Genomic DNA, 12,335 nt, shown 5'->3' with positions numbered 1-12,335 from the left:
TGTTGAGTGTTGCCTCATTGTGAATTTGAAATGAATGGAATAATACGTACCTTTTTCTATTTAGGTTATTTTGCTCAACATTATGTTTGTGAGATTCATCCTTTTTGTTGCACATAGCTGTAATTTAATGTTCAATGCTGTATCAAATTCAAAAAGAGGCAAAAATATTGGTGTTGAAAGCTAGGAGTATGTAGTAACTGAAAGAAGGGAAAGAAGAGATTTCTGTGGCTTTGGGTAGTGTTCTCTTTTATTCAGATCAGATCAGTCGCTCAGTCATGTCCGACTCTTTGCGACCCCATGAACTGCAGCACGCCAGGCCTCCCTGTCCATCACCAACTCCCGGAGTTCACCCAGACTCACGTCCATCGAGTCAGTGATGCCATCCAGCCATCTCATCCTCTGTCGTCCCCTTCTCCTCCTGCCCCCAATCCCTCGCAGCATCAGAGTCTTTTCCAATGAGTCAACTCTTCACATGAAGTGGCCAAAATACTGGAGTTTCAGCTTGAGCATCATTCCTTCCAAAGAAACCCCAGGGCTGATCTCCTTCAGAATGGACTGGTTGGATCTCCTTGCAGTCCAAGGGACTCTCAAGAGCCTTCTCCAACACCACAGTTCAAAAGCATCAATTCTTTGGCACTCAGCATTCTTCACAGTCCAACTCTCACATCCATACATGACCACTGGAAAAACCATAGCCTTGACTAGATGGACCTTTGTTGGCAAAGTAATGTCTCTGCCTTTGAATATGCTATCTAGGTTGGTCATAACTTTCCTTCCAGGGAGTAAGCGTCTTTTATTTTCATGGCTGCAGTCACCATCTGTAGTGATTTTGGAGCCCAGAAAAATAAAGTCTGACACTGTTTCCATTGTTTCCCCATCTATTTCCCATGAAGGGATGGGACGGGATGCCATGATCTTCGTTTTCTGAATATTGAGCTTTAAGCCAACTTTTGCACTCTCCACTTTCACTTTCATCAAGAGGCTTTTGAGTTCCTCTTCATTTTCTGCCATAAGGCTGGTGTCATCTGCATATCTGAGGCTATTGATATTTCTCCCAGCAATCTTGATTCCAGCTTGTGTTTCTTCCAGTCCAGCATTTCTCATGATGTACTCTGCATAGAAGTTAAATAAACAGGGTGACAATATACAGCCTTGACGAACTCCTTTTCCTATTTGGAACCAGTCTGTTGTGCCAAGCCCAGTTCTAACTGTTGCTTCCTGACCTGCATACAAATTTCTCAAGAGGCAGATCAGGTGGTCTGGTATTCCCATCTCTTTCAGAACTTCCACAGTTTCTTGTGATCCACACAGTCAAAGGCTTTCGCATAGTCAATAAAGCAGAAATAGATGTTTTTCTGGAACTCTCTTGCTTTTTCCATGATCCAGCAGATGTTGGCAATTTGATCTCTGCTTCCTCTGCCTTTTCTAAAACCAGCTTGAACATCAGGAAGTTCACGGTTCACTTATTGCTGAAGCCTGGCTTGGAGAATTTTGAGCATTACTTTACTAGCATGTGAGATGAGTGCAATTGTGCGGTAGTTTGAGCATTCTTTGGCATTGCCTTTCTTTGGGATTGGAATGAAAACGGACCTTTTCCAGGCCTGTGGCCACTGCTGAGTTTTCCAAATTTGCTGGCATATTGAGTGCAGCACTTTCACAGCATCATCGTTCAGGATTTGGAATGGCTCAACTGGAATTCTATCACCTCCACTAGCTTTGTTCGTAGTGATGCTTTCTAACGCCCACTTGACTTCACATTCCAGGATGTCTGGCTCTAGGTCAGTGATCACACCATCGTGATTATCTGGGTCGTGAAGATCTTTTTTGTACAGTTCTTCTGTGTATTCCTGCCATCTCTTCTTAATATCTTCTGCTTCTGTTAGGTCCATACCACTTCTGTCCTTTATCGAGCCCATCTTTGCATGAAATGTTCCTTTGGTATTTCTGATTTTCTTGAAGAGATCTCTAGTCTTTCCCATTATGTTGTTTTCCTCTATTTCTTTGCATTAATCGCTGAAGAAGGCTTTCTTATCTCTTCTTGCTATTCTTTGGAACTCTGCATTCAGATGCTTATATCTATTCTTTTCTCCTTTGCTTTTTGCTTCTCTTCTTTTCACAGCTATTTGTAAGGCCTCCCCAGACAGCCATTTTGCTTTTTTGCATTTCTTTTCATGGGGATGGTCTTGATCCCTGTCTCCTGTACAATGTCATGAACCTCATTCCATAGTTCATCAGGCACTCTATCTATCAGATCTAGGCCCTTAAATCTATTTCTCACTTCCACTGTATAATCATAAGGGATTTGATTTAGGTCATACCTGAATGGTCTAGTGGCTTTCCCTACTTTCTTCAATTTCAGTCTGAATTTGGCAATAAGGAGTTCATGGTCTGAGCCACAGTCAGCTCCTGGTCTTGTTTTTGCTGACTGTATAGAGCTTCTCCATCTTTGGTTGCAAAGAATATAATCAATCTGATTTCGCTGTTGACCATCTGGTGATGTCCATGTATAGAGTCTTCTCTTGTGTTGTTGGAAGAGGGTGTTTGTTATGACCAGTGCATTGTCTTGGCAAAACTCTATTAGTCTTTGCCCTGCTTCATTCCGTATTCCAAGGCCAAATTTGCCTGTTATTCCAGGTGTTTCTTGACTTCCTACTTTTGCATTCCAGTCCCCTATAATGAAAAGGACATCTTTTTGGGGTGTTAGTTCTAAAAGGTCTTGTAGGTCTTCATAGAACCGTTCAACTTCAGCTTCTTCACAGTCCAACTCTCACATCCATACATGACCACTGGAAAAACCATAGCCTTGACTAGATGGACCTTTGTTGTCAAAGTAATGTCTCTGCTTTTGAATATGCTATCTAGGGTGGTCATAACTTTCCTCCCAAGAATAAGCGTCTTCTAATTTCATGGCTGCAATCACCATCTGCACTGATTTTGGAGCCCCAAAAAATGCAGTCTGACACTGTTTCCCCATCTATTTCCCATGAAGTGATGGGACCAGATGCCATGATCTTCATTTTCTGAATGTTGAGCTTTAAGCCAACTTTTCACTCTCCTCTTTTACTTTCATCAAGAGGCTTTTTAGTTCCTCTTCACTTTCTGCCAGAAGGCTGGTGTCATCTGCATATCTGAGGTTATTGATATTTCTCCCAGCAATCTTGATTCCAGCTTGTGTTTCTTCCAGTCCAGCATTTCTCATGATGTACTCTGCATATAAGTTAAATAAGCAGGGTGATGACGTACTCCTTTTCCTATTTGGAACCAGTCTGTTGTGCCATGTCCAGTTCTAACCGTAGCTTCCTGACCTGCATATAGGTTTCTCAAGAGGCAGGTCAGGTGGTCTGGTATTCCCATCTCTTTCAGAATTTTCCACAGTTTATTGTGATCCACACAGTCTACTATGTATAGCATTGATTAAAACAGCTCAGCCAAAAATATAATCACGATAGGCAAGGTATGAACAGTCTGCTAAAGCATTCTCAAGCAAACAGTAACAAGGAAAGTAAGTCACTGCACTTAAAGTTGTTTAGACGATTATATCACCAATGATATTCGGTAACATTACACATATCTGCATTTTAACCACCATGGTCAAGTACAGGAATATATCTTTTTTTCCCCTGATTATTCAGCACCAGACGTTAAGAGGTTCAGAGTGCAAAAGCTCACTCACTGAACTTAGGTGTCTCAGTGCTTTTTTTTTTTTTTAAACACTGGATAAATTTACTTATCTGCTTTCCTAGTTCAGAACCAACTATAATGAGCATGTCAGGATGGGAAGCACAGAGGAAAGAGCTGGTAGAAACAGGCAGAGGTGCAGGAAATAACTGCTAACTTGGTAGGAAGAGCCAGCAAATGCAAAACCAGACCAAGAACACCAAACATACCATGGGGCCATGTAGCAAACAGCTCTGTGTACCTCAGGAGTCTCCAAGGGCAACCACTGCACAGGGTATATTCACAGAAACAGATCCAGAGTAAAGTCACTTTTAAGGATTCTATGCCGAGTCTTTTTAATAAGGTAGGGAAACGTATAATGCTTTTTAAAAAGCAGTTTATCCACAATGCTTTAAATAGCATTCTTTATTGTAATATAAATCTGAACACTTAAGATTGTAAGCTTCAGTTAAATAGAAGACTGCACTCCACAAAAAATGCTGAGTAAAGCACTGCAGTTGACTGGAGAATTTTAACTCAAACACTAGTTACAAGAAAAATAGGAACATTTCATTTCCCAAACACATTGAGAAAATGAGGCGCTATTCAAATGAGGTTATCTGAATTAACATTCAAGTTATGAAATAGTATCCTGACCAACAGAAAACTAAGAACTATGTAGACGTTATTAAAAGTACTTTAATTTTGAAAATCATCATTTGTCTCTACTATGCTTACTTCATCACACTATCTCCTTCAATCTTTCATTAGTCCTTTCCATACACAAGACAGGGAAGTTATGGCTTTATGTAGGAGTTTCTCTTAATGTATTGGTTTAGAAGTTTGCCAAATGTTATTTTAAAATATATGCATCTATATTTAAATGTATATCTTAATAATTTTTCATAAACTATTATTGACCCACGGAAAGAGAACATATATTTTAATTCTCCTTGCCACCAGAACTAAAATCAAAAGAATATGTAAGTTTTTCAATAACTTATGAAGCTTAAAAATGTAACTAGTACCTGATTTTCTAGGATGAAAAATGCAGGTTAAAAAATCCTCAAGGATTTTAACAATTTTTATAAATGGTAGAGAATATGCAGAGAAAATACTAGTTTGTACATAGAAATAAGTCAGTTTATGAATATTTTAGAGTTGAATGTGGAACATTTAGAGACTTTGAATGATCTATTTTCTGTCACAATCTGTAAAAAAATATGATTAAAGACTACTTATTTGCTGAGATAAGTACTAAGTGTTTTCAGTCTACAATTTATCAGTGTTCATGAAAAAACTGATGAAATAATTACAAACACAATGAACCAAAATTCAATTCCTGACTATCCTACCTAACCAAATAACTCACTTCCAAAGTTCGAACTGTAACACTGTTCTTAATATGAGGCATTTTCAAACCAAAAGAATTGTGTGGTTATGTAATAAGGCTGTAAACCTAAACTGAGAGTATGCCTAAACTGTGTAAGGGGTAATGAAAAGCATTACTGTATAAGCATTGATGCATATCACCTGTACAAAGAACTTAAGCAGGTTAAAGTATCTTCCCACCCTCAACTAACACATATATCAGAACGCTAGTCAGGGGTGGGGGGAGTTTGTTTTGGTTTGGTTTGGTTTCGCTTTCTATACTATTTTATTTTTCCAGAATACCAGTAGAGAATCAAGGTATCACAATATAGAAGGCACAATTCAAAATGTTTTTGTTTACAGAGAAAAAAGCACATACCTCATCTAGCTACCATTCAGCATATATCTACTATTACCCTGCTCATGTTTGGAGAAATTCAAAACTAAGTATGAACCAACCCATTCTGCTTGAATGAGTTCTAGCTTTTTTTTTTTTTTTTTTTTTTACTAGTTTTAGGGCTGTCAGCGAAAATTACCAATGATTCTGTCCAAAAATATTTTACAAATGAGAAAATTGAAAAACAGACTTGTTAAAGGACACAATTAATTAATGACAAAGTAAACTTAGAACTCAATTATATTTTCACTAAACCAGCTTCTTCCCAACTTAAATATGAAATCACGTCTGATCTGCTACATAAAGATTTAAAAATAAATTAACAGACGTGGGTGAGATACCCAGGTTCTGGTAATTCTGAAAGAGAGAAAAGCAACAGAAATTCACAAATACTGATTTGTTTCTTTTGCAGAATTGGTGGGGATACTTAAAACACCCAAATGGCCTACAATGACTTTTCCCCCAAAACTAAAAGCCTTTAGACAAAATCTATCAAATAGGTTTCATTACTAGAGAAGGATAATTGATATGCACCAACTATTTGAACATGAAGAACAGTATTAGCAACATTATCCACATAAATACACGAGTTGAAATTTAAGCCAGAAACTGAAATTTATTATAGCTACAATAATGAAATTTCTTTTAGCTACAATACTAAATTTATTGTAAACTGTAACTAAACTCAGCATGTATGCTCATTCCAGAGTAGAAAAGAATAATTAGACAAACACAACAAAAATTCTGCTATCCTAGACAACTGTCCACACAAATCAGTGTGATGTGACTGAAATTCCTTAAACATGTAACTTAAATAAGGTTTAGATATGTCCCTTTTTTTCCTGAACTGCCTCTGCTGCCATGACAAAAATGGAGACGCAAAACAGTATTCTCCACTGATTTTTTTATTCATGTTTTTATTGTCTTTTAAAATTAGTAGAGTATAAAACCTCTCACAGTGTTTTACCCCAAATCTTCAACACCCACAGTTCTGAAGACTGCCACAATGATTGAGAGCAATTTATGTCAGCCCAGGTGCTTGAAGCTCCAGGTTGAAATATTTGGGTAATTAACATCATCCTGCCAAGTCACTTCAGTCGTGTCCGACTCTGTGTGACCCCACAGACAGCAGCCCACCAGGCACCCCCGTCCCTGGGATTCTCCAGGCAAGAACACTTTAGTGGGTTGCCATTTCCTTGTCCAATGCAGAAAAGTGAAAAGTGAAAGTGAAGTCGCTCAGTCGTGTCCGACCCTCAGCGACCCCATGGACTGCAGCCTTCCAGGCTCCTCCGTCCATGGGATTTTCCAGGCAAGAGTACTGGAGTGGGGTGCCATTGCCTTCTCCGAACATCATCCTACAAACACTCAAAATCACTTCAGCTGCCACGACTAGGTAACAAAACTCTCCCAAACAAAAACTGTTTGTAAGAAAGTTAGCCTTGCTTACTGTTCTATTTACCTAATTTAAAAACACTGCCTCGATGTAAAAAAAATTTCATACAACCTATCTTCCTCAAAAGGTTGCATCCTAAACAGCACAAATGTCAATTCAAAAGATTCCGTATTAATATTTTACTGTTTATAACTCCAAGTGCCATAAAAGTCAGTGAGGCGGGTCTTCCCACCAGAGGGGTGAACAGCTGTTGAGTCAAAAGCACTTAAAAAACAAACAAACAAAAAAAAACCCCTCAAAGTTACTGAATATAAGTCCAAGTATAAATATCTATATTCTGCTTAACATGCTAGACACATCTTTATACAAGGAAAAGAAAAAAAAATGTAAATTGTAAAGGAGGGAAAGGTCTCCTCATTCTATTATTCTTACAGGATTTTTGATGGCTGAGGAAGAGTTTCATGGAACAAAGTACTTTTACAACAACTTGATGGCTCAGTAACGTTCCTAAGAAATTAATGCTTAGGACTACCATGGATTTAATACCCAGAAACAAGACTTAAACAAAATGTCAGCATGCTTAAAGTCAGTTATTTCTCAATACAAGGCTGGTTGAAAGTAATTTCTAAATACATTTTTTAAAGTAAGGGAATACTACGATTATAGTTACAAAGAAAGGCAAAACTTGAAATAAATCACCGACTAGGTATCCTCCACAGTCCTACTCTTGGTATCAACTGCAGAAATATCAGTAACACTGCAATTTAGAGTGCAGAGGACAAGGAAACATACACACGCGGCTAGCATGTAGTAGGCACTCACTATCCGTGGCACGAAACGACAATATATGTGCAAATAATCAAAAACAGAAAACAAAACGCACTCCGATTTTGAGGCAACACAGTCAACAATTACAGCAACAATTACTTGACGAAAAGCTGCCTGACAGCTTAACGCGCACTAAAAGGAAACGGCTCCTCCTCCCTGCCCTCCTCTTTCACTCAGACGCTAGATTGTACATTGAAAACAAACCCTCCCCGAGCCCCGCCCCAAGCCCTACCCTCAGCGGCTCCCAGCACTGAAACTGACCGAAAGTCCGGGGCCTTGGCGGAGCCCAGACCGGCCCCACTCAGGACGCTCTGGCCGGGGACACGCCCGGGGCGGCGGCGGCAGCCGGGGCTCCAGCCGGTTGTCTCCGGGACCCCTAGGAGCTAGTGCTCTCCCCAGCCCGCGGCGCCGGCGGCCCCCTCCTCTGTCCCCGAGCGGCGGGCCGCGCCGTACCTGCACACCGTGATCAGGTTCCTCCTCTCCACAGCGGCGTTGCGGGCGCTCAGGCTCTTCTTGACGCCGCCGCCCCCGCCTCGGCTCCCTCCCAGGCCCCCCAGGCTCCGGGAGGCCATGGCGGGCTGACCCCAGGGCCCCTTTGTCTCGTGCGACCCCGCCCGCCCCCCCACACCTGCTTCCCTGGGCTTTTGCTCGGCTTGCGGCCGTGGGGATGCGGGAGGGTGGCAGGGAAGGAACGGGGACGGAGGGAGGGTGTGGAAAACGATGGGGGACTCGCACCCGGGCAGTGGAGGCTGGCGCACCGCACCAGAGCTCTACACACATACACACACTCACGCGCACATACGAACGCACCACCCCCGCTCTCGCGCGCGCCGCCAGCCGCCGGTCAGTGCGTGCGGTTCGGCGTCGGCCGCTCCCCTACTTCCCCAGGGATCTCGGCGCCGCGCACGCGCGTGCCCGCTGGCCCCGCACGCCCAACCACCCGCACTCAGCCGGCACTCGCGCCCCAGCAGCGGACGCCACGGGGAGCCACGGGCCTCGCACGCGCAGCCCCGCCCTCTCTGCACCTATCAAGCCAATGCCGCCCCAGCTGGAGCCAATCGCCGCGCGCGAGGGGCGGGGCTGCCGCGCGGACCTTTAAAGCTGCCTGCTAGAGCCCGCCCCGGCGCGTGGGCAGCTGTCAAGAGGCCGGGCTCGCGCTCGCCACCCGTGTGCTGCAAGCAGTCTGCACACTGGGGAGCAGCACCCCAACTGGCCTGGGGATTGTGGGATGCGGTGCTCAGGAGTGCCCCGGGAACATTGCCGACCCTTTCCCGGAGCTCAGCTAATAGCTGGGATCGCTAGCTCTAAGAGCTGACCCTATTGCCGAAATCCGACTCCCCAGCCTAGTGGCATCCGTAGCTACAACGCCGAGCCTGCACTAGCTCCCGCTCCCTCACCTGACCCAGGGCCTGACTTCCAGGAAGGGAGCGGATTTTGTTGGTGGTGTGCGTGTGTGCGTGCGGGGGTTTTGGTGGGGGGGGAGGGGGGTGCGTGCATGCGCGCGCGCTAACGCCCTCCCCTGGCCTGATAGACAACTACAAATAGCCCAAGGAAGGAAATTGCCCGCAGAACATCCCTCCTGAGGCGTCTGCTCGTGAGATTTTGACGCCACTTCGCTCCTGTCCTAGCCCCCAGCATGGCCTACAGCCCGGAGTGACCGCCCACAGAAGTGCGCCGCAAGTGGACACTGCACCTTTCGCCCTTCTCCAGTCCTGGGCAGTGACTCTGGAATTAGGAGCGGGGTGGGGCGGCGAGCCTCCGGGCAGTTCGGCCTTGGCTCGCCGGGCTGCTCCCAGAGATGAGGCAAGGAGTGCTATCCACAGCGCGACCGTTGGGAACCTAGCGCCCACTTTTCCAGAGGTTCTCCACCCCTGACCTTACCAACAGGGAGGTCCTGGCTTTGATCCCGAGTTCTTGGGCAGTCATCTAGGTTGGCCATTCATCTCTCTTTGCATCAGTATGCCCGGATTTTAGAGTGAAGTCCTTACTCACAGCTGTCCCTATGATACCTAGCTCGCTGCTGTGCAGAAAACTGGTTTTCAATAAATGTTCGTTAAATGTAACTTGAAGTCGCATTTGACATTATTTTACTCTAATTTTACAGTTTTGGTGGCTCCAAAATCCATTAAAATTTCAGGTCTGGTGTTGACATTTCTGTCCAAGAATATTATAGAGTAGATACATAGATATAGTGTAGGTATCTCTGTACTTCTTGTATATTATACAAAGTACTACAGGGGGTACTGTTACTGTACGTTGAGCGCTTTTAAAACAGAGCTTTGTATATTAAAGCTGTAGATTACTAATTTCCAAGGTTGTAAAAAATTTTAAATCTCTATCTGAGATCATCAGGGCAAAGACTGAGCCCTTTCATCCACTCAGCCTAATCACAGTATTAATAGAATGAAAAGACCGTGTAGAAAAAACTGTCACAACAACTAATTTATTACAATAAATATTCGGACATTAAAATTATAATAAACAATGTAGACTTTAAACATCATCTTTCACATAAAAGTAGGAGGTTTTTCCAGGTCAGCGCACTGGTTGCCAAACATTTCTTGTCTGCTCTGTGATGAATGACAGAGAGGCTTGTAAGGAAGCTTATCCTACTCAAATCGAAATTGTTATTTAAATACAGATGAAAACTGCATAGAGAAAAGAATGGGAAGCTATCAGTTACCAAGAAAATTCCATGCTGGTTTGTCCTGCAGGAGGGAGCGAACACACATGTCTGAAACCCTTATCAGGAAGACAAAATGAGTGGTCATGTCAAACAGAGAAAAGTGAGATGTTGTTATTCTTAAAATTGGCTTCCTAGCCTTTCAAGTACATTTTCATGTTACTTGTACTACGAATTTACAGTTATGACTGAAGACTTAGTAAAACTCCATCTTACATGATTAGGTAATAATGTTATTTTTCGAAAGCTACTTTTACTGGGATTCAGTTGACAGCACTTGCTGCACGAGATTTCGCTTAAACCTTCTTTTCTCTGCACAGCATGCCATTAAACTGCCACTTGGGGGCCTTATTTGATAAAGCTTTTTTCTTAATTACCTTGAACTATATGTTGTGGGTCTCATTCTTTCTTTAGATCACTAACCTGGGAAATAATGAATCAATTATATTCCAGTGCGAAGTACGATACTACTATAGAAGCACATGAGTTTTCACATTATGTTTTGAACTATTTTGGCACCTATTGCAATTCTTTATTAATCCAAGAATTGGAAAAACAAAGGTTTTTCAGAGATGTAAAAAGACACAGTAAAAATAATGAGAACAGTAAATGCCGAATTTAACCTACAAGGACTCCATAGAACTCAGTGGGTAGATTATACTCATTCATCGTTTCCCCAGTCTCCTTATTTTCCCCATCAAAAAAGACAAAAATAAAAAAATTTAGGAAGATAAAATTACAATTGTAACACATAAAATGTCCTCAAATCTAAAATATTATAAGGCAGAGAGATTACCAAATCATCATTTACAATCTCAAAGAAGTGGACTTTCTATATATACCCAAGCCCAGCAGCCATACAGAAAAGACTGATAAAACTGAAGACACAACTTTTTTTAATCTATGAAGCAAGTTTCATCATAAACACAAAGGAAAAGTAACAGACTGAGAAAACATATTTGAAAGTCACATCATGGACAAAAAGCTAATTTCCTTTTATACACAACGTTCCTGCAGATCAATAAGCACTGTTTCAGTAGAATAATGAAGATGGAAGCCAAGTAGGAGACTAAAAGAGTGGGAACTGAGAATCACACAACTCTTTTTAAAGGTTATTGTAAAGGGGGAGAAAACGGGGGAGTGACATAGGGAAATGTTAAGTAAAGGGATGTTGGTATTCTATCTCTACTGTTGTGTTGTTTGTTTTCATGGAAATGACGTGAGCACATTTTAAAGCTGATGGACTGAATCCACTGGTAAGGAAATGTTAGTAATGCAAGAGAGGAAAAATGATCAGAAGTGAGAATATGGAAAAGCAATGGGATCCAATGCATAGGTAGATGGATTGAGCTTTGGTTCAAGATACTAATTCTCAGTTGTAACCATAGAGAAATGTGGGAGCCCAGGTGCAAACATAAGTAATTTTAAGCTTTTATTATCAGAAAGATGAGGAAGTTCCTATCTGGTAACTTCTGTTTTAACTTCAAAATAGAAGACAAAGCCACTGGGTGAAAAATTCCAACAGTCCATCTTACAGTGAATGGTGAAATAAGTTGACTAATGAAATTTAGGACTCCTCATCAGGGTCTGAGGACCAATTTAAGATTGATGAGGGCTTCCCTGATGGCTCAAATGGTAATTGAATCTCCAGCAGTGCAGGAGACCCAGTTGGATCCCTAGGTTGGGAAAATCCCCTGGAGAAGGGGATGGCAACCCACTCCACTATTCTTGCCTGGAGAATTTCATGGATAGAGGAGCCTGGCGGGCTACACAGTCCATGGGGACGCAAAACCCGGCACAACTGAATGACCAATATATTTTCTTTTAAGGTCAGTGATGATGAATTTATAGCGAGCCCTATCTATCCTATTGCGTGATTTTCCTTGATATTGTTAGTGTGGTAGTCATCTGAGGGGGCCATAACAAACATGGAAGGCTTAAATGACGCAGATCTATTTTCTAAGTTACAGAGGCTGAGAAGTCCAAGATCAAAGTACCAGTTTGGT

At 42.3% G+C, this 12,335-nt stretch overlaps 1 protein-coding gene across 9 annotated transcripts in view; it reads right to left on the bottom strand.

Annotated features, from left to right (window-relative positions):
- The window catches only part of LOC129659031 (RUN domain-containing protein 3B), a 191,787-nt gene extending 183,128 nt beyond the window's left edge, over positions 1-8,659 (bottom strand). For 4 of the 9 annotated variants that reach the window (XM_055590030.1, XM_055590032.1, XM_055590031.1 and 1 more), the window contains exon 1: positions 8,100-8,599. In XM_055590030.1, the coding sequence (XP_055446005.1) occupies positions 8,100-8,218 (119 nt within the window). In that variant the 5' untranslated portion in view covers positions 8,219-8,599. Of the gene's footprint in view, positions 1-7,701; positions 7,839-8,099 lie in introns of those variants that run through there. The other 5 variants (XM_055590037.1, XM_055590038.1, XM_055590036.1 and 2 more) reach the window with 4 other exon arrangements.
- Between the last annotated feature and the right edge of the window lie 3,676 nt (positions 8,660-12,335).

The sequence above is a fragment of the Bubalus kerabau genome, chromosome 8 (genome assembly GCF_029407905.1).
Source record: "Bubalus kerabau isolate K-KA32 ecotype Philippines breed swamp buffalo chromosome 8, PCC_UOA_SB_1v2, whole genome shotgun sequence".
Classification (NCBI taxonomy): domain Eukaryota; kingdom Metazoa; phylum Chordata; class Mammalia; order Artiodactyla; family Bovidae; genus Bubalus; species Bubalus kerabau.
This window is presented reverse-complemented; position numbering and strand designations above follow the sequence as displayed.